The sequence below is a fragment of the Python bivittatus genome, unplaced genomic scaffold (assembly GCF_059951505.1).
Source record: "Python bivittatus isolate LINGU-HERP-01145 unplaced genomic scaffold, Pbiv_v1 ctg000080_np1212, whole genome shotgun sequence".
Classification (NCBI taxonomy): Eukaryota; Metazoa; Chordata; class Lepidosauria; order Squamata; family Pythonidae; genus Python; species Python bivittatus.
In genome coordinates this window covers 90,125,255-90,152,539 of record NW_028277035.1, presented here as the reverse complement: position 1 = coordinate 90,152,539, position 27,285 = coordinate 90,125,255, and the positions used below count along the sequence as shown (strand labels likewise).

At 43.0% G+C, this 27,285-nt stretch overlaps 1 protein-coding gene across 2 annotated transcripts; it reads left to right on the top strand.

Annotated features, from left to right (window-relative positions):
- Window positions 1-1,866: 1,866 nt before the first annotated feature.
- Window positions 1,867-27,285, top strand: ABHD16A (abhydrolase domain containing 16A, phospholipase). Of its 2 annotated transcripts, XM_007435739.4 has the most exons (20): window positions 1,867-2,042; window positions 6,045-6,101; window positions 7,261-7,327; window positions 11,110-11,196; window positions 11,573-11,658; window positions 12,465-12,538; window positions 13,081-13,185; window positions 15,208-15,322; window positions 15,533-15,634; window positions 17,140-17,203; window positions 18,316-18,365; window positions 19,420-19,543; window positions 20,625-20,729; window positions 22,150-22,213; window positions 23,922-23,975; window positions 24,160-24,222; window positions 24,592-24,668; window positions 25,175-25,273; window positions 26,389-26,435; window positions 26,963-27,285. In XM_007435739.4, exons 1-20 carry the CDS (start codon window positions 1,911-1,913, stop codon window positions 27,044-27,046), a joined length of 1,656 nt encoding a protein of 551 aa, XP_007435801.1. In that variant the 5' UTR covers window positions 1,867-1,910; the 3' UTR covers window positions 27,047-27,285. The 2 variants fall into 2 exon arrangements, with proteins under 2 accessions (XP_007435801.1, XP_025027250.1); XM_025171482.2 differs by lacking the exons at window positions 1,867-2,042; window positions 7,261-7,327.

Sequence of the window (27,285 nt, the reverse complement as noted above, 5' to 3'; positions counted from 1 at the left end):
ATCGATTTATATGCATGACTGGGTGGATTACAATATTACAACATTAAAATTAATAAAAGCACACATACAAAAAATAAAAACAGCAGCCAGGAAAGTCATAAAGACAGACATTAACACAAACAGGAGATGGGCTCTGCCATACACCTGAGGCCCTGAGGTATTTCTTATAATATCTTGATTAAGTTCCATCAAGTCAGTGTCAACTCTTAGCAACCACATAAATAGAACAAGGAGAGGTAACAGTAAGTAGACCAACCTCTTCCCATCTGCTTGCTGCTGTGTCATCCTCCATGTTTGCTGGCATTGTTTGGTTAGAACCTTCACTGATTCTTCTTCTGTTCTTCTTGCCATATTCCATCAGTTTCTGTGGCCTGGTGTGGTAATGACCGGACTACTGATCTAACCTCATCTTCTAGTACTAGAGGTTCTTGTAAATTGGGAATGTTTTTTAAGGTATCTTGGGTGTTGACATCTATGCTGTACAGAATTTCAGTATACTCTTTCTATCTTTGCTTGATCTTCTTGGAATAAATTACTATCCGTCTATTGGCATCCTTTAGCACCCCAATTCCAGGCTGGAACCTCCTTCTGAGTTCATAAATCTTTTGGAAGACTTTCCTTGTTTTTCCATCTTCCACATCTTTACAGATGTTGTTGTAATACTGCTCCTTCTTTCTACTAATCGTTCTCTGAAATTCTTTGTTAACTTCCTTCCTGAGCTCTTCGTCTTTCTTGGCCTTGACACCTCTTCTCTTCTTGGCCAGCAAATTGTGAGGTCTCCTGCAAAGTGTTTCCTGCAAAGTCTAATGGTTATTATTTGGCCACTGATGGCATTGTACTCAAATCCTTCCTATGAAAGCAATACCATTCCTTCTTGGGGTTGTTTATGTGTGTGTGTGTGTGTGTGTGTGTGTGTGTGTCCTGGGTAGTAAATAGTATGATCTGCTGATTGAAAGTGTCCAATTCCAGTCCATTTCAATATAAGTGCCTGTTAGTTTTAGCTGGGCAGCTGAGATGACCTCTACGCCTTGGATGACCTGGCTGAGAGTATATATTCTTGGCATACACTCCCAATGTTCTTCACTAATCCCACCCAGGAACAGCCCCCTGCTACAATGAGGCAGCATAGCAGGACTGGAAGGGGGTAATACTTGGTCCATGCTAATAAGCTATAGTAAAAGCAGGTAAAATGGTTACATTTGCAGGTATATTTCGGGGCCACAAGTTCTGAGCTGCAAAACACAGTTTTGTTTTGTTTTGCTTTGAATCTCTTTGATGCCATCTGGCGGATGTCCAAAGTTTGGTTGCTCTGCTGCAATTGCTCTAGTAGATGCAGTCCGACCAAGGCAGAATTGATGGAAACAATGACGTCACCCGATCTTGAAAACTTAGGCATCCGTTCCCAACCATGATAATGCCAAAATGACAAGAACCCGTGTTGCAATGCAAATTTCGTCAATTGCATACTGGCAGACCCGTATGCTTGACACTCCTATTAAGGATTCATCATCATCATCATCATCATCATCATCATCATCATCATGCAGTTGCATCACACCACTGGCTTCTGTTTAGTTTGTGGTTCATGAAGACCCCCAGATCTTTTCCATATGTACGACTGCCCAGTACGGTTCCCCTCCCAGGCCCGATTCTACACTCATCTTTTTGCTTTTTCCTGCCCAAATGAAGGACTTTGCATTGAAACAAATACTGTGAAGTGCTAGGTCGTCTTGTACTCCCGACGGCCTGAAGCGGGAGCTACCTCAAGAACTGAAATTGCGTTTGAAAAAGAAAAAAGCCTAGACGGTTTTTGACCCCTTTGCCTTCCCGTACAGATCCCGGAAGTATAGTTCCTCCTGGATTCCCCACCCTCTTTCCCGCGCTGCTACCCGGCTAGGTCCTTCTTCAAGATGGCGAAGCTACTGAGCTGCGTACTGGGGCCGCGGTTGTACCGAGTTTACCGGGAACGAAGCCCTGCGAGATCGCGCCGCCTCAGGGCTGAAGCCGACGATGGGTCCCAATCCTCTCTGGACCCTTCTTGGGTGAGCCCGCTGCTTTTGACGACCCCTTGAGAGACTTGGTATCGCCCACGTCACCCTTTATAGAGGCTGGGGGGGGAGGTGAGCGAAACCATTATCGAACCCGGAGGGGGGGGAACAGTCGTGCGTTCCTAGATGCTAGCCTGCAAGAAGGGACCTGAGCAAGACAGGGCGCGGTTGAAGAATTTGGTCGCTTGCAAGCTGGTTTAAGCGAGAACAAACCCAACCCGGAGAATCCGCTTACTGAGGGTCCAAAGGGAGAAATGCAGGACAGAAAGCAAATAAACCGGTTGAAGCAGCATCTTTTCTGTTTCTTTCTCAGCTGGTTAAGAAATCCGTTTTTTTGCAAAATTGTCCTTTCCTGAAAGGGTGCAAAGAGGGTTAGCCTGGGCAATGCTCTTGCAGGCTGGCTTTTTCGGCGTAGCAGTGCTGCAATATCTAAAGCTAGCCCGGTCATATATCTACCTGCTATGCGTCTGGAAAGGAACTCTGTTCAGTTTTGAAGTCTGTGTGTCTTTCTCCTTCAGAGCCTTCAAGAGAGCTTGCGCTGGTAAGAGCCAGTTAAAAGGGTATTAAGCATCGTTACAGGGCATGCATGGAGGACGAGAATCTCAGACAAATGTCTGTGGAATTGCAATGAGTTTTCTTGGCAACCCCGTAAAGCTTGGGACTTTATTCCAAAGTTTATGAGAGGAGATGCCATCGCTGAGAATTTTAGCTTGTGGGTATCACTAGGCTGGCTACCTCCTAGTTTTATTCAGGTTCTTTCAAAGAGGGGGTGGCAGCAAGGGTGCTGGATTAGGAGTGGGGAGACCCATCTTCCTTGGGGGACTTTGGGCTGATCGCTGTCAACTGTGGAGCCCTTGGGGTTCTCTGAGCTTGGGTGTTTCCTTGCAGACGTTTCGTTACCCGGCTAGGTAACATCTTCAGTGCTAGAAGGGAGTGGGGTTTGCTGTCTGTCACTGTCAGCCCAACCTATTTCATAGGGCTGCTGTGGGGGAAATAGAAATAAGTGCTGTGTATGCCACTCTGAAGGAAAGACGGGATAGAAATCAAATAAGTGAAAGAAATAATGGATGCTGAAAAAGAGCCCTCTCTTGCTTTTATATAGGAGCAGGCCCTTAGCTTAAAAACTGGGTCCCATAGCAATAGGAAACTACTTAAGACCTTTTCATGTTTCATATACTGGACAAGACAAACCTTAATTAGTTTGCCTGGAAGTTGTATTCTAAACAAGTTGAAATGCCATCATGAAAAACACTTGAATGGTAATCGCCCAGTTTGAACTGGAGTGGGTTAGGGAAGTAACCATGATAAAGCTATCACTCTCCAGAAGATGTTGCAACTGAGTTCTCAGCATAAGCTTCTAAAAGTCACTTTTTGTCACAGAATCTGCCTAGACCTTGGGAGTAAGAGCCAGCTCCAGCAACACCCACAAGCTGCAAACTTTATTCTTAAATATGAGAGTGACACTGATAGGTTAAGTGCCACCTCTGACTTCTAAGCCTCAGAGGACGCTTTCCACGTTGACTTGGCTGCCATTATTATTATTATTATTATTATTATTATTATTATTCCTCCTCCTCCGCCCCTCCTCCTCCCCTCCTCCTCTTCCTCCTCCTCTTCTCCTCCTCCTCCTCCTCCTCCTTCTCACAGTCACCCCAATGTTTAGACTGGATTTGGCATTTTTATCCACCTATCGAGTCCTTCCCAAGGACCTAGGATAGGCAGATGTTGTTGTTTGATGGGGTTAAAAGTAACATCACAGGATATAGCTGATGATAATCATAATAGACTAGTTATTACTTATAGAGAACCAGTTTGGTGTAGTGGTGAAGGCACCAGGCTAGAAACCAGGAGACTGTGAGTTCTAGTCCCGCCTTAGGCACGAAGCCAGCTGGGTGACGCTGGGCCAGTCCCTCTCTCTGAGCCCTAGGAAGAAAGCAATGGCAAGCTACTTCTGAAAATCTTGCCAGGAAAACTGCAGGGACTAGTCCAGACAGTTGCCAGGGGTCAAAACAAAGGCACATACCCCCAAAAAACAGATTAGTTGCAATATTATGGATTAGAATGACCATTTGCATAGCAGAACATCTTGAGTCAGTATTCAGCAGGACATTAAAGAAAGGAGTAAAGGTTGTAACTCTTATTCCCTTAATCTAACTCTCTCTTCCCTGTCACGGAAGGATATTGTGTAAAAAGAACATAAAAGTGACAGCTTAGAAGAAAAACTGTTAAAATTACCAAGGAAGGAAATCAAGTACGCTGTTGGTGTGTTATTTGTTTTATGTATTTATTAATCAAATTTATACAGCTGCCCATCTCCATACAAGATTCTGAACACTCACAAATAATTTTAAAAAAACAGTATAAAAATGATCTGATTCTACATATTTCTATATTCTTATTTTCATAGTGTGGCGGGGTTATCCTTGTATGATCATAATAAGCATTTGTAAGTTGGGAATAATTGTAAAGCCCAGGTATTTAACAAACACCAGGCTTAGAATATTGGAGATATCCCCAGTGAACACAGTAAATTATCCTCCTAGCAATTCCCAAGACCATCTCCTGGAGTCAGAGGTTGAACTGCACTTTCTCCAAAGACCTTGCAAGTCCCTGACCCCTGTTACCAATCTTAGAACAATAATAAAAGACCTGTGCTTGCCCTGTAGGTATTTTTTACATTGTTCTCTTAATTATATGAAAAACGAAACATGTAGGAAAGAAGGGGTATGATTTAGAAAGTTGGAAATGTTCCTTCTAGCTGCCTCAACCGATCTTCTGGGTCTTAAAATCCCAGATTTTCAAGCCAGTGAGGGAATTCTGGAAGGTGTATACCCAGTGCATCAAGAGGTCAGGAAAACATCTAAACCATCTTTTGCAAGCAGCATATTGTTCAACAGGGTGATATATACAAGATATATGAAAATGAGTTTTGTAGGAGAAATCTAAATGTGTTAATTATACTTGTATCTTACTTTTCCTCCAGGGGACAAAGGGCAAGATGCGTGAGATTATCTCATAATATTTCTGAAATAATGCTCTGCGCACCTTTTGATGCTTGTGCAAGAAAGTCTAATTCATCTGCCATGATCACTATCACTGTATGCTACTGTCATTCAGGCAGATGGTAGCACGTGTGTGTGGATTACACATGTTTTTGGAAAGAGTTGTATAGTGCCAGTGGCTAGCTTTATGTGTAGCAGGCAATCTTTCATCCTAAAAAGTGCCACAGGGGATAAAGTGAAAATCTCTTTGCTTGTTGTTGCTTATTTGTGGTCTTTTTGGATTTTGGAGAAGAGTTTAAGATGCAAAATACTTGTGTGAGGCACCGTGATCTGGGGATTCTCTGGGAGCCAGAAAAATGGGGTTTGATAGTTCTGGAACGTGCAAATAGAAATATGAAGCCGGGGCGTAAATTGCACAGTAGATTCAGAATTGGGCAGAAGGTGGATTAGGACTACTGGTAGATTTCTGGTTGATTTGTAGGGTCTCTGACTTCCAGTTGCTTTAACAGTAGCAATTTGGGGCTCTCACTTGGAAATCCAGATCCATAGTAATACAGATGTAAGTTTGTGTTGACGGATGATTCATCCCAGCCGGTGGCTCATAGAACTCAACAGCTGACTACCTCTTACCCACCTCTTACCATTTTGCGATGGGTTTCCGAGAGTAGACCTCAGCCCACTACAAGCCCATGCTAGCCTCAGAAATATAAAATTAAGAATAAGCCTTTCTGTGTAACTTGCTGCAGGCCATATAAATAGCAGTGTTAGTGCAAATCCCTTACGTTTCCTCAAATAGCTAAACCTCCTCAGAAAAGCTTTTGAGAACATTGTTACTTCTACAGTAGGTGCAAATCCAAGGTTGGCTGGTTCGTGGGTCAAAAACCTCAATAACATTGGTTGGTTGGTTGGTTGGTTGGTTGGTTGGTTGGTTGGTTGGTTGGTTGGTTGGTTATGTGAAACCCAAGCTCAGCAAATGTCTTGTTTCTTTCAACAGGAATCATATTACCAGCCACGGACCCTTGAAAAACATGCAGATAGCATCCTTGCGCTGGTGAGCGTCTTCTCCATTTGATTTGGGGGAGAGGGAGAAAGAGCACAACAACATCACAGTCTAGGGCAGTGTTTCTCAACCGTGGCAGCTTGAAGATGTGTGGACTTCAACTTCCAGAATTCCCCAGCCAGCCTTGCTGGCTGGGGAATTCTGGGAGTTGAAGTCCACACATCTTCAAGCTGCCACGGTTGAGAAGGCTGGCTGGGGAATTCTGGGAGTTGAAGTCCACACATCTTCAAGCTGCCACGGTTGAGAAGGCTGGCTGGGGAATTCTGGGAGTTGAAGTCCACACATCTTCAAGCTGCCAAGGTTGAGATGGCTGGCTGGGGAATTCTGGGAGTTGAAGTCCACACATCTTCAAGCTGCCCAAGTTGAGATGGCTGGCTGGGGAATTCTGGGAGTTGAAGTCCACCCATCTGCAAGCTGCCAAGGTTGAGAAACATCGGTCTAGGGTGTATTCAGCAACATGATTCTGCTAGATAGAGCCTGAAGCAGTGCCAGTCATAATACCAGCTCCTTCCCCCTTTTTGCTTCCCATTTGTGCTTGTGCCAGTCCTGTTCAGGACTGATCCTCATCAAAGGCATTCTGTTTTCAGTATTTCCCTGTTTGCTTTGGTTTGCTTTCTCCCTGCATGTAATAATATAGCACATCAGGGAATGATACCTTAAATCTCTCCCTTCCTCCAGGCCCTGCGGGTTTCACAGCATTCCAATAGGGGGCCTCCCTTATGAAACAGCTCCAGCAGAGAGTTCTGCCAGCTCCTTCTGCAAGGGAGCGAAGGAGAGATGACTCTTCCAGGGAACTCAGGTTTCTCCCTCTCCCTGGCTTGGAATGCTGCCTGGTTTGGCGAGGCTGTTGAGAGACGCAAGAGCTCATTAGGTGCACAACGAAAAGCGTGTTTACTCACAGTGCAGTCCCCCGTGGTTTTCAGGAGTCGTTATGGATACCCCTTCTCTACGCAATATCGCTCTTTCCAGATTTGGTTCCCTGTTCGTTTCAACCGCCACGCTTTCCGTAGCCCTCTCAGCTCTCTCTCCTGCTGCTTTTAACCCAGTGCATCTCTCAGGATACAGAAACATCCCCCCGGCTTTGCAAAGATTCTTGGAAACGTTGGTTCTCTGTCTAACTCACCCCTTCCCCTTTGCTCTGTCCTTGCAGGCTTCCGTGCTGTGGTCCATTTCTTATTACTCCTCCCCACTCGCTGCGTTTTACCTGTACAGAAAAGGTATGGGCTGCTGGTCCTGTGTGGGTTCCTTGGGTGTTGTGTGCTGGCTCTGCTCCATAGTGGTAGGGTGTCCTTTTGGGGCTCTGCTCCCCTTCAGAAGGGTCAGATGTCACCTAGCGTCCACCAAACTGGGGTCTGTTATATTAGAGATGTTCTGTTACTTGGGAATGATGCAAGGAGGGGCGTAACTTAGAGGTCATGTATATGCTGCAGGGAGTCACAAGGTTAGTCCCTGGCAACTGCAGGCTGGTTTAGGAAAGATCTCTGCAAAAGATCTTTTGAGATCTTGGAAAGCTGCCACCCGTTGATGAAGACGGGGTAGAACTCCATCACCCATGTACTGCATCGGGCAGCGCATTCCAGTCTCTGGGCTGGAGGATGCTTCAAAAGACTTGCTGCTGCGAATGGAGGTCACTGGGTTGAGTGTCAGGTTCTGCCACAAAGGAGATGGATGATTCATCACTTTGGCCTTGCCTCCATCCTGTCGCGTTTGGGTGAGATTCCTCATCTTGCCATCCCCAAGCCTCCTCCGAGAGCTGTTCCCAAATTACCATTTTTCACGGGGCAGAATGGAAAAAATTGTGAGACGTGGAGAAGCATCCCCTGAACACCTCCTTAAAAAAGATAACGTCTTTTTTGCATTATCAAGCTCAGCTCCTAGTGATTTCATGGACAAGTCCATGTAGCTTTCTTGGCAAATAACACTGCTTTGCTATTGCCTTCTTCTGGGATGATTTTTCACCTTCTCTGGGGGTTTCCTTGTGGTCTCCTATCCCAATACTAACAAGGCCGGACCCTGATTGGCTTGCCAAGGTCAGCTAGGTTCTGCCACTTAGCTGGGCTTTGACTGCATTTCCTTCATTTCGATTCATGTTAAGGTACATCAGATGAAATGAAATAAAATCAATGTCCTGGGTTCTGCCCATTTTTTGGCCTCTGGAGCACCACTTAGATGAAAAATGTAGTCTTTGGCCTGAAAAAGATGGTGCCCTCCTATAACACAGGTGGCTCCTTGGCCACTGGATTTCTGCAAAAGGCTGTCTGCTCCTTTCCTTTCAGAATACACAGAATTTAGGCTGAGCTGATTCTTAATTCGGAAGTAGAGGGAACTGCTCCTTTGAGATTTGATTTGCAAAACAGAGTACCTCCAGCAGAAGGGCCGAGGTGCTAACTTAGCAATTTTTTTTTTACACTTGAAGGGTTTCTTAATTTTTTTTTATTAAAAGGTTTACAAAGCATGTAAAAACTAACACAAACTAATAAAGAGTAAAAACAGTAAAGAAGAAAGGAAAGAAGAGAGAGAAAAAGCAAAAGTGCAGGAAAAAAGAAAGAAAAAGTAGAAAGAAGAAGCTTCTGATTTCCTTTGCAGCAAATATAAGTGCAATTGCCAAATTAACTCTTATCTATGATTACGGGGAAAAAGCTCACTTTTTTCTATTATCCTTTTTTTTTTTTACTAATCATCAAAACCATAAATCATAAGTGCCTTTTTTTTCCATTTCATGCAAAAGTCTATAAGAGGTTTCCAGTCAACCATAAATGTAGATATTGTTTTTTCTCTGATCAAAGAGGTTAATTTAGCCATCTCCGCAAGTTCCATCGTCTTCACCAACCAATCCTCCCTTGTGCGTAATGTTGAACTTTTCCACTTTTGAGTATATAATAGTCTTGCTACAGTAGTCATATATAAAAACAAAGTTCCATGTTTTTTTTTTAATCACTTGTCCATCACCCAAAAGAAAAGTCTCTGGTTTCAGTTGTACTTTAACCTTTAAAATCTTCTGAATTCATGGATTTGTATCCAAACTTTTTTGCCTTTTTTACATGTCCACCAAACATGATGAAATGTCCCTTCATGTTTACACTTGAAGGGTTGATGTGTATGGAAGTTTCATAGGAAGCTCTTCTAGATCACAAGGCACCTTGTGATCAGTGGCAAAGAAAAGCCCCATTGTGAGGATTGGATGGTGAATGTCACAGAGCGCTTGCTTCTGCCCTGGAAATGTTTATTCAAAACTCCTATTTTATTACCAAGTGGGATAGCCTGCCAGTATTACTAGACACATATCGCTGGGGGGTAAGGTTGTGGCACGGAACGACTTGATCTGCCACTTAGCCAATATCTTACAATACTTAGAAACTATAATAAATCAAGTAAACAAACAATTATTGCTGGGACATGTTAGTCACTTATTGTTAATGCCTCCCCAGGCAATGCATAATCAAGTAAAATCAACACAAAGAAACCATCAATTAAATACAGCCAAGGCGGAAATAACTTTGGAGGAAAAAAAATACAATAGAGCTTGTTATGGTCCATTGAATCAACCGTGCTTCTTGATGACCGCGGGAAGTCCCTGCAGTTTTCTTGGCAAGATTTTCAGAAGTGGCTTGCCCTTGTCATCTTCTTTTTCCTAGGGCTGAGGGAGAGGGACTGGCCCAAAGTCACCCAGCTGGCTTTGTGCCCAAGGCGGGACTATTACTCAGTATTCTGGTTTCTAACCCAACACTTTCAACTGCTCTGCCAAATTGGCTCACTTTTACTTTGGAGATAACCTATTTAAAAACACAGTATGACGGTAGAAATAGACAAGGACTGAAAGGCAAAAATACGAACTGTCTGGCACCAAAAATATAACCAAGGGTTAAGCTTCACCCAACTTGCAAGAATGGAACTCCTTTGGGCGTGCTCACAAGAAGTCCAAGAACTTACACTTTTTTTTAAAGAAAGTTTGTGAATTCAAATCCAGAAGAATTCACTGGCCATGTGAGAAGTCCCTCTCCCACAAAATAGTCATCAGGCAGGCCTGTTGTCAAGTAGCTACTTATCATAACTTGATATGTGAAGGTAGAGAGGGGATGTCACAGGGCTCAGTTAGAAATAGATGGGAAGAAGCACTCCTCCAAGGCATAAGAAGTCTGTAAAATTTTGCACCAGCACTTTGAACTGGTCTCAAAAACAAACTAGGACCCCATAAGAGGGGTAGAATAATGGTATAATATAGACAACATGCTCAATTCCAGTCAGGAGCATCACATCCATCTGTTGTCCTCAGACTTAGCATCCTGTTCAGCTACCAAAGTACGTGTTCCTTTGGTAAGGCTGTGTCGATCCAGGTACAGCCAAGGCTGATGTATCAGCTTAAGACGATAAAAGACACTCCAAAAATACTTGTGTTTCTAAAGACCAAGATGGATCTACAAGGTGTACATCTTTATCCTTAGAAGTATGCTGTTTTTTAGAAAGCTCAGATCGTTTGACACAGAGATCTGAATGTCCCCACCTTAACAGCAAGGTTAAATGATTCCTAACTGCAACCTAGCAAATGCGTTCTGCAGTAATTGCAGCATCAAAGCCATCTTCATCCTGGTTTCTTTTTGGAAGAAGATTGTTACATACGTAAGTGGATGAATGGATAAATGTTTTCCTGTTGAAGATGCGAATGCTGTTTTGAAGTATATTCTGAAATGATAGGATTTGACAATTTTTTAGGAACTTTCATTAGGGTGAGGAATAGCCGAGAAAATTATATTGAGTTTCCACCTGCTTAGCTGTCTGCAGGTAGGTTCCATCCACCTCGGTTCTCATCAACCCAATTAAAAGATCCTGCTGGCTGGAAATTCATAGCATTGCCATCCTAGAACATCTGGAGGGCAGATTAGGGAAGTCAATAACCCCCTTCCTCTCTAAGAAAAAAAATACATCCTTAGCAAAGCAGTCTTTGATGTTCCAACTGATTGCTCTGAACTCCTTCCCTTTCTCTTCCTCTCTTTCTTTCCAGGGTATTTAACCATGCCGAAAGTTGTTGCTATTTCTCACTATGCTGGGACCATGCTACTATTGTTAGCTGGGATTGCCTGCCTGAGAGGTGTGTACTTTGAGGGGTCTGAAGGTGGGGTGGTAGGCCTACTGACTCAGGAAGCTATAATTTGACTAGATATGGAGAATATGGGATCTGGTCTCTATGTTTGTTCAATTGTATCTAAGCCCTGGAGGAATTTCTGTTCTAAACGTCAACAGTGAAGGGAGGTGAGAAGATTGCAGGTGGGAGATAACACAACAGAGATGAGTGTGATAGAAAGAATAGTTGTAGTTTTTATGAAGACTGACGGGTTGAATGTTTGGGGAGAGATTTGAAGAGAGAGAAAGGAGGTAGCACCACATAGGTGTCCTGGGTGGGAACTCCAAGCAGAATGGACCATTCAGGGCTTCAGTCAACTGAAAGGGTTGTTGCTTCTTTTCAGGCATCGGACGTTGGACAAACCCTCAGTACATCCAGTTCATTACCATCCTTGAAGATGCTCACCGGTATGGCACATCTGAACACAAGGTAAAGATAGCTGTGACTTACAGATGCTGTCCTGATCAGCTCCTTAAGTCTACTGCAGTTTCCTGACTTAGGAATCTTTGGGCCTCTTGGAATATCAGTGGGGTCAGATGTAGCATAATAGCCCCAGATATACTTTCCATGTATTCGGTTCTTTCACCTGTTAAAAGATCTGGGATGCCTGAATTGGAAAAGCCTTCCTGTTGTTAACATAGCTTAAGACTGGAACATTCTTATTGTTCCATAAAATGTGGGCTCCCTAACCAACAATTAGACAGTGTTTGCATTGCAGAGATGTTTAACCAGGGACCCTAGAATTGCATGTCACCCCCATGAACTTACAGCCCTCCAGAATCTATCACAGATTACCATAATCTACTTTCTCTCTGTGACAGAACGGAAAGATGTGATTAGAGAGTAATCATATTTGCTGTTTTTAGTTTTAAGTAAATGAAATGAAATCAAAGTCCAAGTATAGTCATAACCCAAGAACAGTTTTATTGTATGTTGGCTGTTGCTCACATTTATTGGTCAACCTTCAGCCTTGATATTCATTTTCTTTATAAAAAGACTCAATTGTGGGTGGTTTGAATGTTGAAGAAAATGTTGCCTGTACTTTGTTGTACATTCGTCTAGATCTGTTAGAAGATTCTTTGAACCTAGGAAAGGAACCTGCGTAAGCAATTTAAATAAGGAACGTTTATTTCATGGCCATACTTGATATGGAAGGATGTTGACTTTAGAGGTTGCATTAATCTCACACCTCATGCTGTTTCTCATACTCTTCTCTTTCTCATTATACTTCACAGAAGAAACTTGCCAGCTACAATTTTGACTTCAGGAGCTGGCCTGTAGACTTTCGGTGGGACGAGGTTACAAGTCGGTGAGTTGACAGTAGGGAATCGTTCTATTCTGCCATTCATTTTCTGTTATTGCCCCTCCTTTCGGGTAGAAAGAGAAAGCTTGGCTGCTGTTCACGGTATTATGGGGTGACAGATGTGAATTGAATGGAGAAATGCAGAGAAAAGCTTGCTGTTGCAAACATTGACAAGACGTCTTGTACGTTTGTATGAATAGCATAGGTGGGGATTTATATATTGGGTACTAGAAATTAAATAAAGAAATAATCAGCGTGCGTAATTTTCGAGTGAGCTTTGGCAATTTGCAGGATATCCTTTACTCATTCGTTCGTTGGTTCAATCTGCATGGCTGCCCAGCTTTTTTAGCAGCAGCCAACCATATCTGAAGGTTATGTCCTCTGTCTGGACAATGTATGCCATTCTTTATTCTCCCAATATTCTCTGCAATCCCTGGACAATGTGCAGAAGGTTCTGGCTTTGATGTGCTTTCCCTATTAGTCTTGGGAAAAAATCCACACAGGCTTTCCCTTTTGAGATAAATTAATCTGTTTTATAATACCTGCAGGTCAGATTCAGGAAATGTCCCCTTGTTGCGGTCAGAACCAAAGCATCGAAGTGCAGTCAATGGTTTTCTCCATGCTGTCAAGAAGCTCCCCTGCCAAATTGCCAGGTATATGTCTTGCTCGTGTTTTAGCCTTTGTGAAGGAGGTTAAGCATGGCTGAGAGTATAGGAAAATTGTGTAATTTAAGGCAGATATCAAAGACTAGTTGAACTTATGAACATCTGCATGCCTATTCAGTACCACCCCAAAGGCTAACGTGTTTGCACTGTGACATATTAGGTAAAAGTAAAGATTTCCCCCAAGTTGAACTTGACTTTTGATGATTATACAGATATGTCTGTTGTTTCTTGGAAACAATATGGAAGTGGTTCGCCAATACCTTTGTGTGTGTGTGTATGTGTGTGTGTGTGTGTTTGCCCAGGATTGAGCTTGCATATTTATTTTTGTTGTATAGTGACCATCTATACAACATCTTAACACAATGGATATCCACACAACTTTGTCAAGAAGTGCCTGACTACCCAACCCACTACAGCACAACCAACACAAGCTACAAAAAGGATAACACTGCCATGCATCGAAAACAACCAGCAGACTATTACAACAACACAGCATCACCATGGCACACAAACCAACTAAAGCCCTCCAAAACATCTTAAGTAAACCAAAAGACCCAGTTGCCTGGGAAGAAAAAAACAGGAGTCATCTACAACGTACAGTGTAAGGACTGTAACAACCACTATGTAGGACAGACAGGCAGAAGACTAGCAGAGCGCATCCATGAACACCAACTAGCAGTCAGAGGACACAATGAAAACTCCTTAATCTCACCACACATGGACAGACACAACCATAGTTTCAACTGGGAAACTGTGAGCACCCTAGACCAAGCTCAATCCAAAAATGCTAGGGAATTCCTGGAAGCTTGGCATTCAGACAAGTCAGCCATCAATAAAGATAAACCACATTTACACATCATTCAAAAGAGACAATAAAAAAGCTAAGCAGGAAACAAAAAGACCCTGATAAGCAGGGATTAACACCAGACAAGCAGTCAAGCAGAAAACAATACCCTAATCAAGGATCTACCAAGGAGAAAACCACACCCCCATCAACACTGGCAGGGCAAGTTGCTGTATATAAACAGGGAGCAAACGCTGCACTCACTCACACTGATGATGTTACCTAGTTGGTAATCAATCGTCTGCAAGCAAACAACCAAGCTCAGAGAGCACCGAGCTAATGAATATATAAAATGCAGGGGAAATCAAAGATGCTTGTTGGTTAGACATGGCCCTTATATAGAGCATTGACCAAAAATCTTGAGAAATGAACATTGTAGCAGAGACACTTATTGTGAGCTCTGGCATATCCATCAGTGGTTTATGAGTATTCTAGAAACAGAAAGTTAGAAGGACAATCTAATTTGGTCCAAGCCAGGGATAGACAATGCCTAGTGATCTCCAGATGCTTCTGACTTTTAACTCCCCAGCACAGGCTAGCCCAAATAGCCAATGGCAAGGGACAGTGGAAGTTGAGGTGCATCAGTTATGCCTGATAAAAGCTATAGAACTTGAAAACGAATGACTGCCTTATTGCATAGAGAGGAGGTGATGGAAATTTATGAGACAAAATTACTGCTGCATTATTCACTGACTTCATTAGGATAGGCGAAGCCTCATTTTTCCAGTAAAGCTTCGAAAATTGTGAGCTGTCTCAAACTAAATTGCAAAAGAAGCTGTTCCAGTTTCATTTAAGTCATACAAGCAATGCACTGAACATAGCAAATGTTATCAAATCAAGGGAATATTGTCATATTCGGAGATGTCCAAGATAGCCACCATTGTAACGTGATATGTAACGTGAGTGTTAACAAAATGCACCTGTCGCCCCCTACTTTCAAAAACAAGAATGCCTTATTTAAAAATATCTTAAGGACACTACAACATTCAGGTTTGGTTTTGCTACAAAATCCTGATAAATTGATCCCTTTGGAAACTTATTGTGGGAGGAGAACTTAATGACCGAGGTCTTCTGTCTGCAGCTGTTGAGTTCCAGAATAAACTTTGGCAGGGAGATTCCACAGTGTTGAGACTCCAGTCCTTCATTCCCCATCTGTTTGTTGATAGCTTTATAGTGGCACACACGTTTGGACGGCGTATGCTCTACCCCGGCTCTGTGTACCTGCTACAGAAGGCTCTGATGCCCATGTTACTTCAAGGACAGGCTCGGCTGGTGGAAGAAGTGAGTAAACGCCAACCAGGAATTTAGGAGCCCCAATTCCCAAACTTCTTTCCAGTCCATTTCTCATCCCAACACAACCCAGAAATTACAGTTCCCTGTTTTATTCTCCCCTACCTGCTCCATCTCAGCCTGAGAAGCTGGCATTTGGAAAGCTTAAAAAAAGGTAGATGGTGCTTATACCCCAAATAAAGGTTGTCCTTCTCCTTGCAGTGCAATGGAAAACGAGCAAAGTTGGCAGCCTGTGATGGAAACGAAATTGACACCATGTTCATGGATCGAAGGGAGACCTCAGAGCCCCAAGGCAGCAAACTAGTGAGTTGGCACCAAGTCATGGTTCAGATCCCAAAAACTTTATTGATAAATCTGCCTTAGTTTCTACCCCACTCATTCTTTACAACGGTCTTACAAAAGAACCTCCCAAGGTTACTAGGTTGCTCTGTGAGTAGACTCTATTTCCACATCACTGACACCGAAATCAAGCGGCCTTCAAAGCAGGAACTATTATCCATCTGTCTTTTGTTATTCTATTGGTTCACCTGCATGAAAATGCCTGGTTGCCTATATTAATACGTTGTTACTATATACAGTTGCTTCTCAGAGAAGCTGATCCAGCTCTCTAATTGTGTGGGATAGTCCTCCCGTCATTTGCTTTGCTTAAGGTGGCCTCGTGCTTCTAGTTTCAGATTTTGCTCAGCAGCTGGTGTAACAGATACACTGACTAATAAAGACTGGAGGAATCTAGTTTCAAGCTGTCCTACATTTATAAGTAACTTTGGGCAAGACTTCTTGTCTGTCTATCTGAATATGAATGAGTTACACTTTATCTCAGATACCTTGTAGAGTTGCTGTGGGGATAAGATGGGAGCAGGCCTCTGGAAGTTGCTCAGCATTCTTTAGAAATCAGGGTAGCATGCCAATCTAATCAAGTAACAACTGTAGGAAGTTGTACGAGTTGACTCGCCCGGCAAGATAATTTGGGCTCCAGTGCACTCCTTCGTAGTGAAGGCAGGACAATCTCTTTCTCAAACCAGGTAACCAGGAGTCTCTCATCAACCCCAGGCAGCACAGCCACTTTTGGTGGTATCTGGATGGCAGGGAAGATATTTAATACCAGAAAACTGCAGTGCCTCTCAAACAAACATCTAGGCTTCTTACTGTAGGAATCTTCATGACCTCTTATTCTCTGCTATCTCAAAGAGGATTGAAGTGTGGTTGTAAAGCTTCATACGGTAGGGCCCAGCAAGTGTTCCATATTTTGGGTGCCACACAGGAAGTACATCACTTGCATCCTTTGGAGTAAGAATGGCTCTCACTTGCATTTACAGGGAACTAAGTTGTCAACTCCAGATTTAGGACAGTTGAATGGCTTAAGGCATGAAGAGACCAAATGAAATGCACATGATGATTTTCTTTTCTTTTTTTTTAAGTAAGTCTTTGTTGCAAAACAGAAGCACCCATTATTTTGTAGATAACTCATCCAACAATAAAACTATTCGGAGATCGCAGCCTCTGTTGCTCCATAGCTACTGGTTAAAGGAGTGCTGCAGAGAGGTTGGGGTGGGCGATGGTTTCTCTGCAGCTTTGCTGGGGAGATTGGTTGATCTTCATTCACAGGTCCTGCAGTGCCGTTCCTCTAAAGATGATCCCCATCAATATCCCAGTATGTACCACTGTTTGGATAAATATAGCTATTAGTCATGCACAGAACGTTCATAGGCAGGAAGTAGGTGGAGATTCAGTGAATGTTGGCTGGTTGCACAGTATGTTTCCTGTAGTTTTTGGCTGGTGTAATCACTTCCCTATTTTTGTTCTTTCAGGTGATTTGCTGTGAAGGAAATGCAGGCTTCTATGAAGTAGGCTGTCTCTCTACTCCCCTGGATGGTATGGTCCATCTCTCTCCATTGCACTGTTTTAAAGGGGAAAGGACTTTTAGATGAATTAATTCACTATTGGATAGATTGATGGATGAACTAAACTGTTACATGTATCTTATGTCCTGGAATTGAATTAAACCAGGGATTCTCCTAAAATGATTGCAGGAAAGTTTAGACTCATCACTAGGGACCCTCTCCCTTCTACGATGTTTCTGGGATTGGGCCAAATAGCAGGATACTTTCCATTTGTATCCTCTCCTGGGATACAAAAAGGTTATCTCTGCTAGTTCCTTTTAAGCTGCTGGAGACTAAAGATTGCTCCCCTTCCTTTATTTCTGGCCTAGTCTGGTGTTCTGTGCAGCAGACGGTCTCCCTTCATTTGGAACAAATCCATTTTTAATCTGGAAAAGGGGAGGGCGTCTGGATGGCGTCTTAGAAGCAGGGCTGGGAAAATCAGGTCATTGGGAGAAGTCATCCACAGCCAGAGAAGTAGTTGGGATGGTGTAGAGCTGCGGTTATATGCTGCCATGGACAACCATGTGGAGTTCTGCACCTTCAGTTCCCATCCAGGTTTCCAGAGCTGAAGTGAGGGAGTGGTGGAAAAGTGTTCTGTCATACTTCTCTGGGCATTGCAGCAGAGTGGTGAGACCCCATGGCATGTTCAGGGCAAACCTTGGTATAGTACTTTGGAATTTACACTTGCAAAATCATCATAGCTGCTTTAAGACCAGATAGGACTGACACTGTGTAAGGATCCTCCTTACCTGTCAGGTTCAGCCCAAAGAACTCCACGAGACAGTGCAGATAACAGTTCTGTTAGGTTTATTAGCTTCCACCTCAAGACAGAAATCTCTCCAGACTGAATCTAACTTCCCAAGCCAGCAAGCCAAAACACCGTGAATTCCTTAGGGTGGTGCCAGTCTCATCTTCTTAAACTTCCCACGCTCCTTTTGGGGACTAAGGGAATGCTTAACTCCCTGAGCGCGGCCTTCATCCAACCATTCCTTCACATTACCCTAGATAACAATCCTCCTCCTCTCCTCCTCCTTGGTTGGGATTCTACTGTAGTTATCACCTGATCCTTCCTTTCCAGCTGATTTTTCTCTTTCTGTCTTGTAGCTGGATATTCTGTGCTGGGATGGAATCATCCTGGGTTTGCAGGCAGCACGGTGAGTAATTCCGAGATTTATCTCAGATTGTTTTTGAGTTCTCCAGTGACTGCTCTTTTAAGAAATCTGATATGGACCCATCCATTCAGTAGCATTGACGGTACTGCAGACCAGTGAGCTAATCAATAAATTAACATCTGGATTAAAAACATTTAGAAGTACTAACAGTTATTAGCAGCTAGGCTGAAACAATGGGTCTTTTTGGAAAGCCTTTAAAAGAAGGTAGAACCCTGATATCTACATGGAGTACCTTCCTTGTAAATCATCTAAGCGATTTAATTTCCCACTGCTTTGTCTGTCTCTTCTGCCCTGAAGATCTTTTGCTTCCTCTTCGGTGAAGCTTAGTAGTAGTCATTGTTCATCTCTACTTGGAAGATCTAAGAATATTTATTTTTAAATAGATTCACTTAGGCTTAGCAGAAGACAAGGAAGAAATGTTGGGAGTCCTTAAATACACAAATGCTAAAGTCCAGTGAAATGAAATCAAGCATTTTTATCTTAGAAATATAGAAACATCTATGCTCTATATTTAGGTTTTTATTTATTTTATTTATTTATATATCACATTTATATAGCCGCCTGTCTTACACAAAGTGACTCTGGGCAGTGTACAACAATTAAATAAAATAACAAATAGATAAAAACAATTGTTATAAAAAATAAAGTGATTATTCAAATACAACATCATCAAAAAGTTTAAACATTTTAAATTTTAAAATATACAAATAGGTTGACACAGCAAAATCCTTTGCCCTTTTACAGCAGAGGAACTGATTGAATCTATTCAGTGGTTTGCATACAGCTAGAAGTAATACAGCTCATCATTTTGGGCACGCACACACATTCTGGGAAATGTTAGTTTTTCCTAGAGGAAGGCTATGTAGTCGCACTACCCTGTGTGGATTTTTGTCCTGTTTTTTGTAAGGGCAAAAATAGGTGGTCTGATTTAGAATGACAGGCAAGGCCCTTGTGAAGGGTCTTTTGTATATAAGCAAAGGAAGAAGAAAGGAAGACCCTCAACGTTTGCGTTAACTGTTTTCCCCACTTGTCTCAGGGAGTGCCACTGCCACAGAATGAGGCCAATGCCATGGATGTGGTGATGCAATATGCCATCCACCACTTGGGCTTCCTTCCTGAAGACATCATCCTCTATGCCTGGTCCATTGGGGGCTTCACAGGTATCAAATAATAAGGCCTAGGAAGAATTTGGGATGCCTAGCAGAAGAGAGAGGTTGGAGAGAGGGAGGTGTTGGCAGACCAGGGCAGGACAGAGCAGGCATGTGGAGAATTGTCAGTAATTGGGATTATGTGGAACAAGATTGGTCCTCTTCGAACAGAGTGCCTAGTGGATCCAGTAAGCCTTGAATACAGCCCCAAGCCCCACAAAAATTGCCACCATGTTGTCATTTTTAATAAGTCAGAAGGAGAAAAGTATTAGATTGTGTGTAGTAATATTAACGGTGATTAATTTAGTGCAGATTTCATTCGGCTTTAAATAGTTGTTTCATTCTATCTCACCCTCTTCTCAGACTTGGCCTCCCCTTATTTGTTGATGTCACAAGGTAGACTAAATGAAGAAATGGGCTTAAGCCACATTTATCTGTTTGTTGCCTTGATAAGGGATCTTCCCTCTCTCCATCAAGGTCATCCTCTATTTCTCTACAGCTACCCTGCAATCCCTGGAGTGAAACCCCAAGGCCAAGTGTAGCCCTGCACCTGAACTAAAGTTACACACCTCAAATTTTGGGAGGTGCCCATCTTGAGGGATATAGGATTTGCATTGCCAAGTTCATGCATTTAGAAGGAGGGTCTGTTCAAGGGTTTGATGCCCTAGGTGGAAAATCCATACAAAATCCTTTCTTGTAGTAATTATGCTCAATCCACCAATTACCCCATTAGATGCTAATGGAAACAAGGTTCTCCATACTTGGTGGCCCCTTGTGGACACAAAGAGTTTGGAATGATGCAATTTTGAGGGTACATGAGATCAATTAAGATAGGAACAATTCAAGTCTTTGGGGGGAAGCTGACGGTTGGGTGGGAGTAGGTGATGTTAAGGCAGCTGGAGATAATCTGTAGCATTCCAGATGACTCTGGACTACAGTTCCTGGCATCTCATGGAAGCATATTCAATGGTGAGGAATGCAGGTGGAGGACCACCGATGTTGAACTCTGTGTTATGATTTCATGATGTTCTCGCTTGCATTCCATCTCTCCCTGTAGTAAATGCTGATTTTTCTTTGTCCTCACACCCAACAGCCACTTGGGCAGCCATGTCTTACCCCGATGTCAGTGCTGTCGTTCTGGATGCCTCCTTTGATGACCTCGTCCCTCTTGCTCTCAAGGTCATGCCGGAAAGCTGGAGTAAGGGGAAGAACAATAAATGAGCACTTCTTTATGGTCCAAGGGTTTCATCTCTTTTGAATCTATTTCCCAGACTTCTAAATGGTTCAACCCAAACTTGGTTGATAAGAGCTGAACCAACTTCTTCTTTTTAACCACTAAGATAGTTCTCTGTTCCTCTGGTGGGCTCAGCTTCTTTCCCCTCACTTGTCATCCCAGAAGTATTGTATTATCCTGTCACTTGTAGATTCAAATTCCAGTTTACAACATTACTATCGTTCTGTGTATTATGTTGTAGATGTCATGGAGCCATGAAATCCCCAGTCCTGAGTAGTTACTGTGTTTAGGTTTAGAAATGGTTTAGGTTGGAATTCTTTTTTTCTGTTTTCTGCTTTAACCACGATGGAGGTTGGTGGGTTTGTGATCTTCGCAGCTCTGTTGAGGTTTTTGTTTTTGTGCATTTCAAACTGGTGGTGGTTAGATTCTCAACAGGATTTTCCCTTTAGTGGGGAGGCCCCTGAGATGTGCAGTGTTGTTGTAATGATTTGTTTACAGATGTGCAGGTTAAGCAGATAAATGTTCAGCCAGGGAGCATCAGCCCAGGATCCTGAAATGCCAAGTTAAGGCTGCAGACCTCTGCATGTTCATTTAGGGGTAAGGCCCACTGAATTAAAAGGAACTTGCTGGAAAACAGATACACCCATTGTATTTTACAGATTGTTCTGTCTCCTTCCATGCTGTCTATACAAACTGGCAGAGAGTCATTGTGATGTAGTGGTGGTGCAGGTAATGGAATAGGACCAAGGAGACCCAGGTTGATGACTACTCTTATCTACAGAAACTCACTGGATGACTTTGGGCCATTCCTCACTCTTAGCCCAGTCAAATTCACAGGGTGGTGGTTGTACAGATTAAATTGGAGAGGGACAGGGTGCAGTGTATGCCACCTTGGGCTAAGGATAGAAATCTTAATAGATCTGCAAGCGTTCCAACCTTTCACCTACAGTTGTTTTAACTAGTGGTGTCAAGGATTGGACCTGAGGCTACCTACCTATAATCCACGTGCTATTCTGCCGAATGACGACCTCTTTCGTGCAGGGATAGTATGGTCAGGATCATCCTTCATATTTGTCACAGCCCTTCACACCCATGACTTTATATACGAAGCCTGTGTGCGCAAACTGTTAGTGTTTGTCAGGATGCATCTCAAAAGCATTGGGTAGAAGCTTTTGCACCACTTGTCTGCAAGTATCTATTGCTTCCTCTCAGCATCCAGACCTTTTCCCAGATCCTTACAAAACCCATTACTTGAAAACGGTTTAGCTGGTCAGTTGGAATCTGCAGACAGCAATTATGTTAAAAACTGTGTGAAGTTGGCTCGGACTAGAGGCTTGCTTGCCAGAGGAGAAGGTGATATAATGTTCTCCTCTTTGTTCCACAGGGGGCTTGGTCACCCGGACAGTGAGACAACACTTGAACCTGAACAACGGGGAGCAGCTCTGCAGGTAGGCAGCTGAGAGGAGGAAAAACCAAGGAGCAAACCCATTGCCAAAAGAGTGTTGGAAGAAGCCAACACTTCGTTGGCTAATTTTTAAAATCAGGGTTGGGCAACCTGGTGCCCTTCGGTGATTTTGGTCCACCGCTCCAGCCCATGACCAGTGGCCAGGATTTAGAAAGTCCAAAACATCTGGCTAGAAGCAGGTTCTCCTCCCTTGTTTTAACCCATCGGGGGCTTTGTTTTTGTTGCATGTCAGCGGTAAGTGGAGGTGAAGGTTAGCCAAGGAGTTAATTTCATCATTAATTTCATCATAGCAAAGGTTCAGTTCTGGAATGTGCAGGCAGGGCTGTGAAAGATCTAAATAATTTCTGCCAAAAAGCAAAATCGGTCAATGAACTGACTTGACAGAAGACAGCTTCCAAAATTCCTGGAGCAAGAAACAGTGTCTTTTTCATACTGTCCCTCTTTTAGAAAACTGTCTCAAAAACTGGTCTGTGGTGTCCATTTTTTTGCATCTCTGTTTGTTGCATCTCTGTTTCTTGCATCCTGCAGCACCTGGTGCTTTATTGTTTTAATTGTATTAGAATATCTGTGGTCCAGCTCTGTCTTGCCGTGGTAAGAAAAATATGGTAGTAAGTAACGTTTTAATGAATGCTAATATAGCAAAGGAATACATTGTTAGTGGATACTTACGTAGTCCCGTGGTACATTCTGGTTTCCCAAACCTGGAGCCCCGCAGATAGGTTGGCATTGCAACTCCCAGAATTCTGAGTTCCTAACACAGAATGCTGGGATTTGAAATCCCAGAAGCTACTGAAGATGGAACTTTTCCAGCATTTGGTTGAATAGTGTATTGCCAAATTTAACTTTGAATTACTTTTATTAATTGACTTGTTGATGTTATTTTAGTTGGTTTTGTTACCATTTGTTTTATTTATTTTTCATTATCACTATAGTTTTTCCTTGTATTGTATTATAATTAATTCTTGGTTATGCTCATTTACTTGTATTTACAATGGTCGTTTTAACCGTTGCAGATGTTGTTGTTGATTGTTTTGTAAATCAGCATGAGTCTGTATTGATTTGGCAGTATGCAAGTAGAATAATAGATCAGTAAGTTCTGAAACATCTAGAAGATGCAGCAGAAGGAGACTATTATAGTGGGTTCTGTGGAGAATGCAAAATTAAAGAGGTCAGAACTTCTTACTATGGAAAGTTCTTCCTAGTTCTTCTTGCCTTTTTGATTTTTCAGCTTCTAACACTTAATATTTTTCCAAGCTGTGAGTTTCACCTTTGAAACTCCCTGCTTGAAACCTTTTGAAGCCAAACCTTTTACAGAACCCCCGATATGGTCCCTTTGCTCTTCCCTTCAAAATGTGCTCAGAATAAAACAGGTAATTCTCCATTTCATCTGAAGCAGGCAACTATCAATTTCCAGTGAGTTAGTTGGGAAAGCTTCTTGCTTACTCGTGTTTGTAGCAAGTTCAGGGGGAATGGGAACAAAATAGGAAAGTGATTATATGAAGCCATTGTGGGCATGCAAGATACATTCTTATACTTGCTTTTTGCCCACCAAGTTGTTAATGAGTTTGCGTCTGCATCCTGGCTTACCTCCCACCTAGCACCTCACGGGGCCCATTTCACTTAACGTCACTAGTAGTGTAATGTTGCCTACACTAAACCAAATCTAAGTCTTCCTGTGGTCTCCTCTTCAGGTATCAGGGTCCCGTGTTGCTGGTCCGCAGAACCAAAGATGAGATCATCACCACGTGAGTAAAGTAGCAACCAAGGAAAATTGCCCAGATGTCCAGCCAGTCTTGCCAAGTTGGCTAAGTTGTCAGCGAGGAGGCCATAAACAAATCTAGCTTTCATGAAATAATTGCCCTTTGGAATAGGGAAGATCCATGTCTCTCATTCGCTGTGACCTTCATTCTATTTTTTCTGACTTTCTAGGGTTCCTGAAGATATCATGTCTAACAGAGGGAATGACTTGCTGCTGAAGTTATTACAGCACAGGTGAGTAGATCTTGTAGCTGAAATTAGATAGAGAGCACAGCCTTCCCAATTATAACTCTGGATATATTGGATTTCATCTGCCTGATTTTTCCTTGCAAAATCGTTTTCCGGTATAGATTATACTTTTGTGTGTTTTCCATCTCAAAATGTCAGGAAAACACTCTGTCAGTTTTCAGCAAGGTCGCCGCTAAAATTCAGTGTTTGGGGGCAGAGAATCCAGAGGCCACAACAATAGTTTTTTCTAGAACCGTATTTATTGGCTGACTATTTTGAAGAAAGATTTATAAATAGATGTTTGTCTGGCCCATGACAGTCACCCTAGGGTGGAAGCTGATGGGATTCTATCTCAGCAAGTTCTACTTGTCCTAGGTACCCCAAAATCATGACTGAAGAAGGCATCAGAATTGTGCGAGAATGGCTGGAAGCTTCTACCCCCATGGAAGAAGGTAACATGTTCAAAACCTAAGCCTAACCCCAGATAGCTGAGGTGGTGAGTCTTGTCTTGACAGGTGCCAGAGCTGTTAAAGGTTTGGGTGAGAGAGTCATATTAACCATCCTGTGAAGGAATTCTTGGTCCCAAAGCAAGACAGTTTGGAGGAAGGGCATTGGTTACTCAATGGAAAAGACCCTCAGAAACATTTAAAGAAGGTCTGTCCCAAAGATGAGTGGTGGAACGTTGCTATGATGCTACTGAAATAAAGCAGTGCATGCAGGAGAACTACAGCGGTTCTTTCCAAAATATATCCAGATGCAGCTCTGTAGAATGGTTTAATTGTTGGTTTTATTGTACACTGCCCAGAGTCACTTTGTGTGAGATGAGTAGTCATATACATTTGAAAAAGAAAGAAAGAAATCAACTTGCTCCCTTGCAGTCAGATCAGTGCCCCACCTTTGCATCTCCCTGACATTCAAGCCAGAAGGCACTATTCATGCTGGCTCCTTGTCATTGCAGCCTCTATTTATAGCCGTCATGAAGTAGAAGACGACTGGTGTCTGTCTGTACTGAAGTCATACCAAGCCGAAGATAGTGATGAATTTCCTTGGTGTGTTGGTGAGTCCAGTGCGAGAAGCATGGAGAGCAAAGAGGCTTGGCATGAAACCAGCTTGTGGAATTGCCACAAGTCAGTCTTGTCTTGGTTGGAGGAAATCTTAAAACTCCGCTACCCAGGTTGGCCAGTTGAAATTTGAGGACAGGAAAGATTGGCCAATAATGTTGGGCTGGCTTACCGGCACAGGAATTAGCTAGAGATATGCTGTACCCCGACAACTACTTTAAACTCAGTAGACCAATAATGGTGACTGAACGTCAAACCAGACCAGCCAGTGGGGAAAAATGGAAGAGGTGGAATTGCCATTTGATTGGTGTGGATATGTGAAAGGTAGATGGGCTACATCAGCGAAGATTGGCTGGAAGAGTTTAAGGCAGTGTTGTCCAAACTAGGCCACTTTGAGTGCACTTCAACTCCCAGAATTCCCCAGCCAGCATGGCTGCCTGGGGAATTCTGGGAGTTGAAGTCCACTCATCTTAAAGTGGCCAAGTTTGGACAACACTGGTTTAAGGGTTGGGGAAGCTTGACTGTACTATAATATATCTTAGAAATGACCTCCTGCAGCATCGTTTAGAATTCCTCAACCATCATTGGAAAGGATAGATTGCTGACTTAGGAACACAGGAGAGGTGACAATAAAAGCAGAGTTTGGTCATCTGAGTAGGAAGACAGGGGTGTCTGCAGGGTGTGGTCAAAAAAGTCAAGTTGGTGGCTGTGATGGTATGGTTGAAGCTCTGCCAGTTTTTATGTGCATTGCATGTACGATGTGCATAAAAACTGAGCAGAGCTTTGATTGGACCATCATGGCCACCAACTTGACTTTTTTCAACCACACCCCGCAGATACCCCAATAGAAGAGTATGAGCTCTAATCAGCATTTTTAGACCCAAACACCAAATTGACTGCATTAAGGTTCTGTTGCAGTGTTTCTCAACCTTGGCAGCTTTAAGATGTGTAGACCAAGTCCCAGAATTCCTCAGCCAGCCCTGCTGTGGGGAATTCTGTGACTTGAAGTCCACACATCTTAAGGTTGCCAAGGTTGAGAAGTACTGTTCTGTTGCATCTTGCCTCCTTGTTAGAACCTTCTCACTCCACCCCATTATTATTTTCAAACCAGGTGAAGACATGACCCTTGATGGGAGACGGCAACTTGCACTGTTCCTGGTGAGTTCTTCTAGCCTTCACCCATATAGTCTGCTGCCCCCCCCATTGTTCCAGCACATCTGCCTCTCATCCATCATTTCTCTGTGCAACCAGGTAGGTTTCACAATGTAGTGCCCTTAAATTAACTCCGTTTTGTGCATACCCACACCCAGCAACCCATTAAGCAAAGTGTTTGGAGGCACTCCATAAAGAAACACCAGAATTATCCTGAGGAAAAGGGAACACTCTTCCCCAACTCTGACAATCTGTTCTTTGACTTCAGTACATTAACCTCATAGTTTGCTCAGCCCTTCCTCATCCTAATGGCCGTATGAACAAGAGCTGGTTGAAACTTCCTGCCCATCAGATCAGTGGCAATTGTTATTACTTTCCCTGTGTATCTAATGACTTTCCTTTCCAGTCCCATTAAAAAAAGCAGTTTGATGACCACTGTTGGAAGAGTGGATCTAAGGCTTTGGAGAGCAGAGATGGCCCAGAGGGTACAGGTTGGGTCCCCCAATGTAACTTTTCTTTTTTTCATTCCACAGGCACGGAAGCACCTGCAAAATTTTGAAGCGACGCACTGTACTCCACTCCCTCCCCAAGAATTTCATCTTCCATGGAGCTTATAGCATTCTTCACCACCATCGCCACCACCACCTCCCATTCTTCTGTAGCACTCACGGCTTCTTGTTCTGATGTCCTTCCTCCTTCACCTTTCTTGTGTGCGCGCGTGTGTGTATGTGTGAACGGCCATTACTGTTCCTCCCCTATGCTGTAAATCTGCTTCTCTCCCCTGTAATATTGATCCTCTGTCCCCAGTACTCACACGTTGTTGTAGGGGTTCACAATAAAGATGGTATTTTTTATA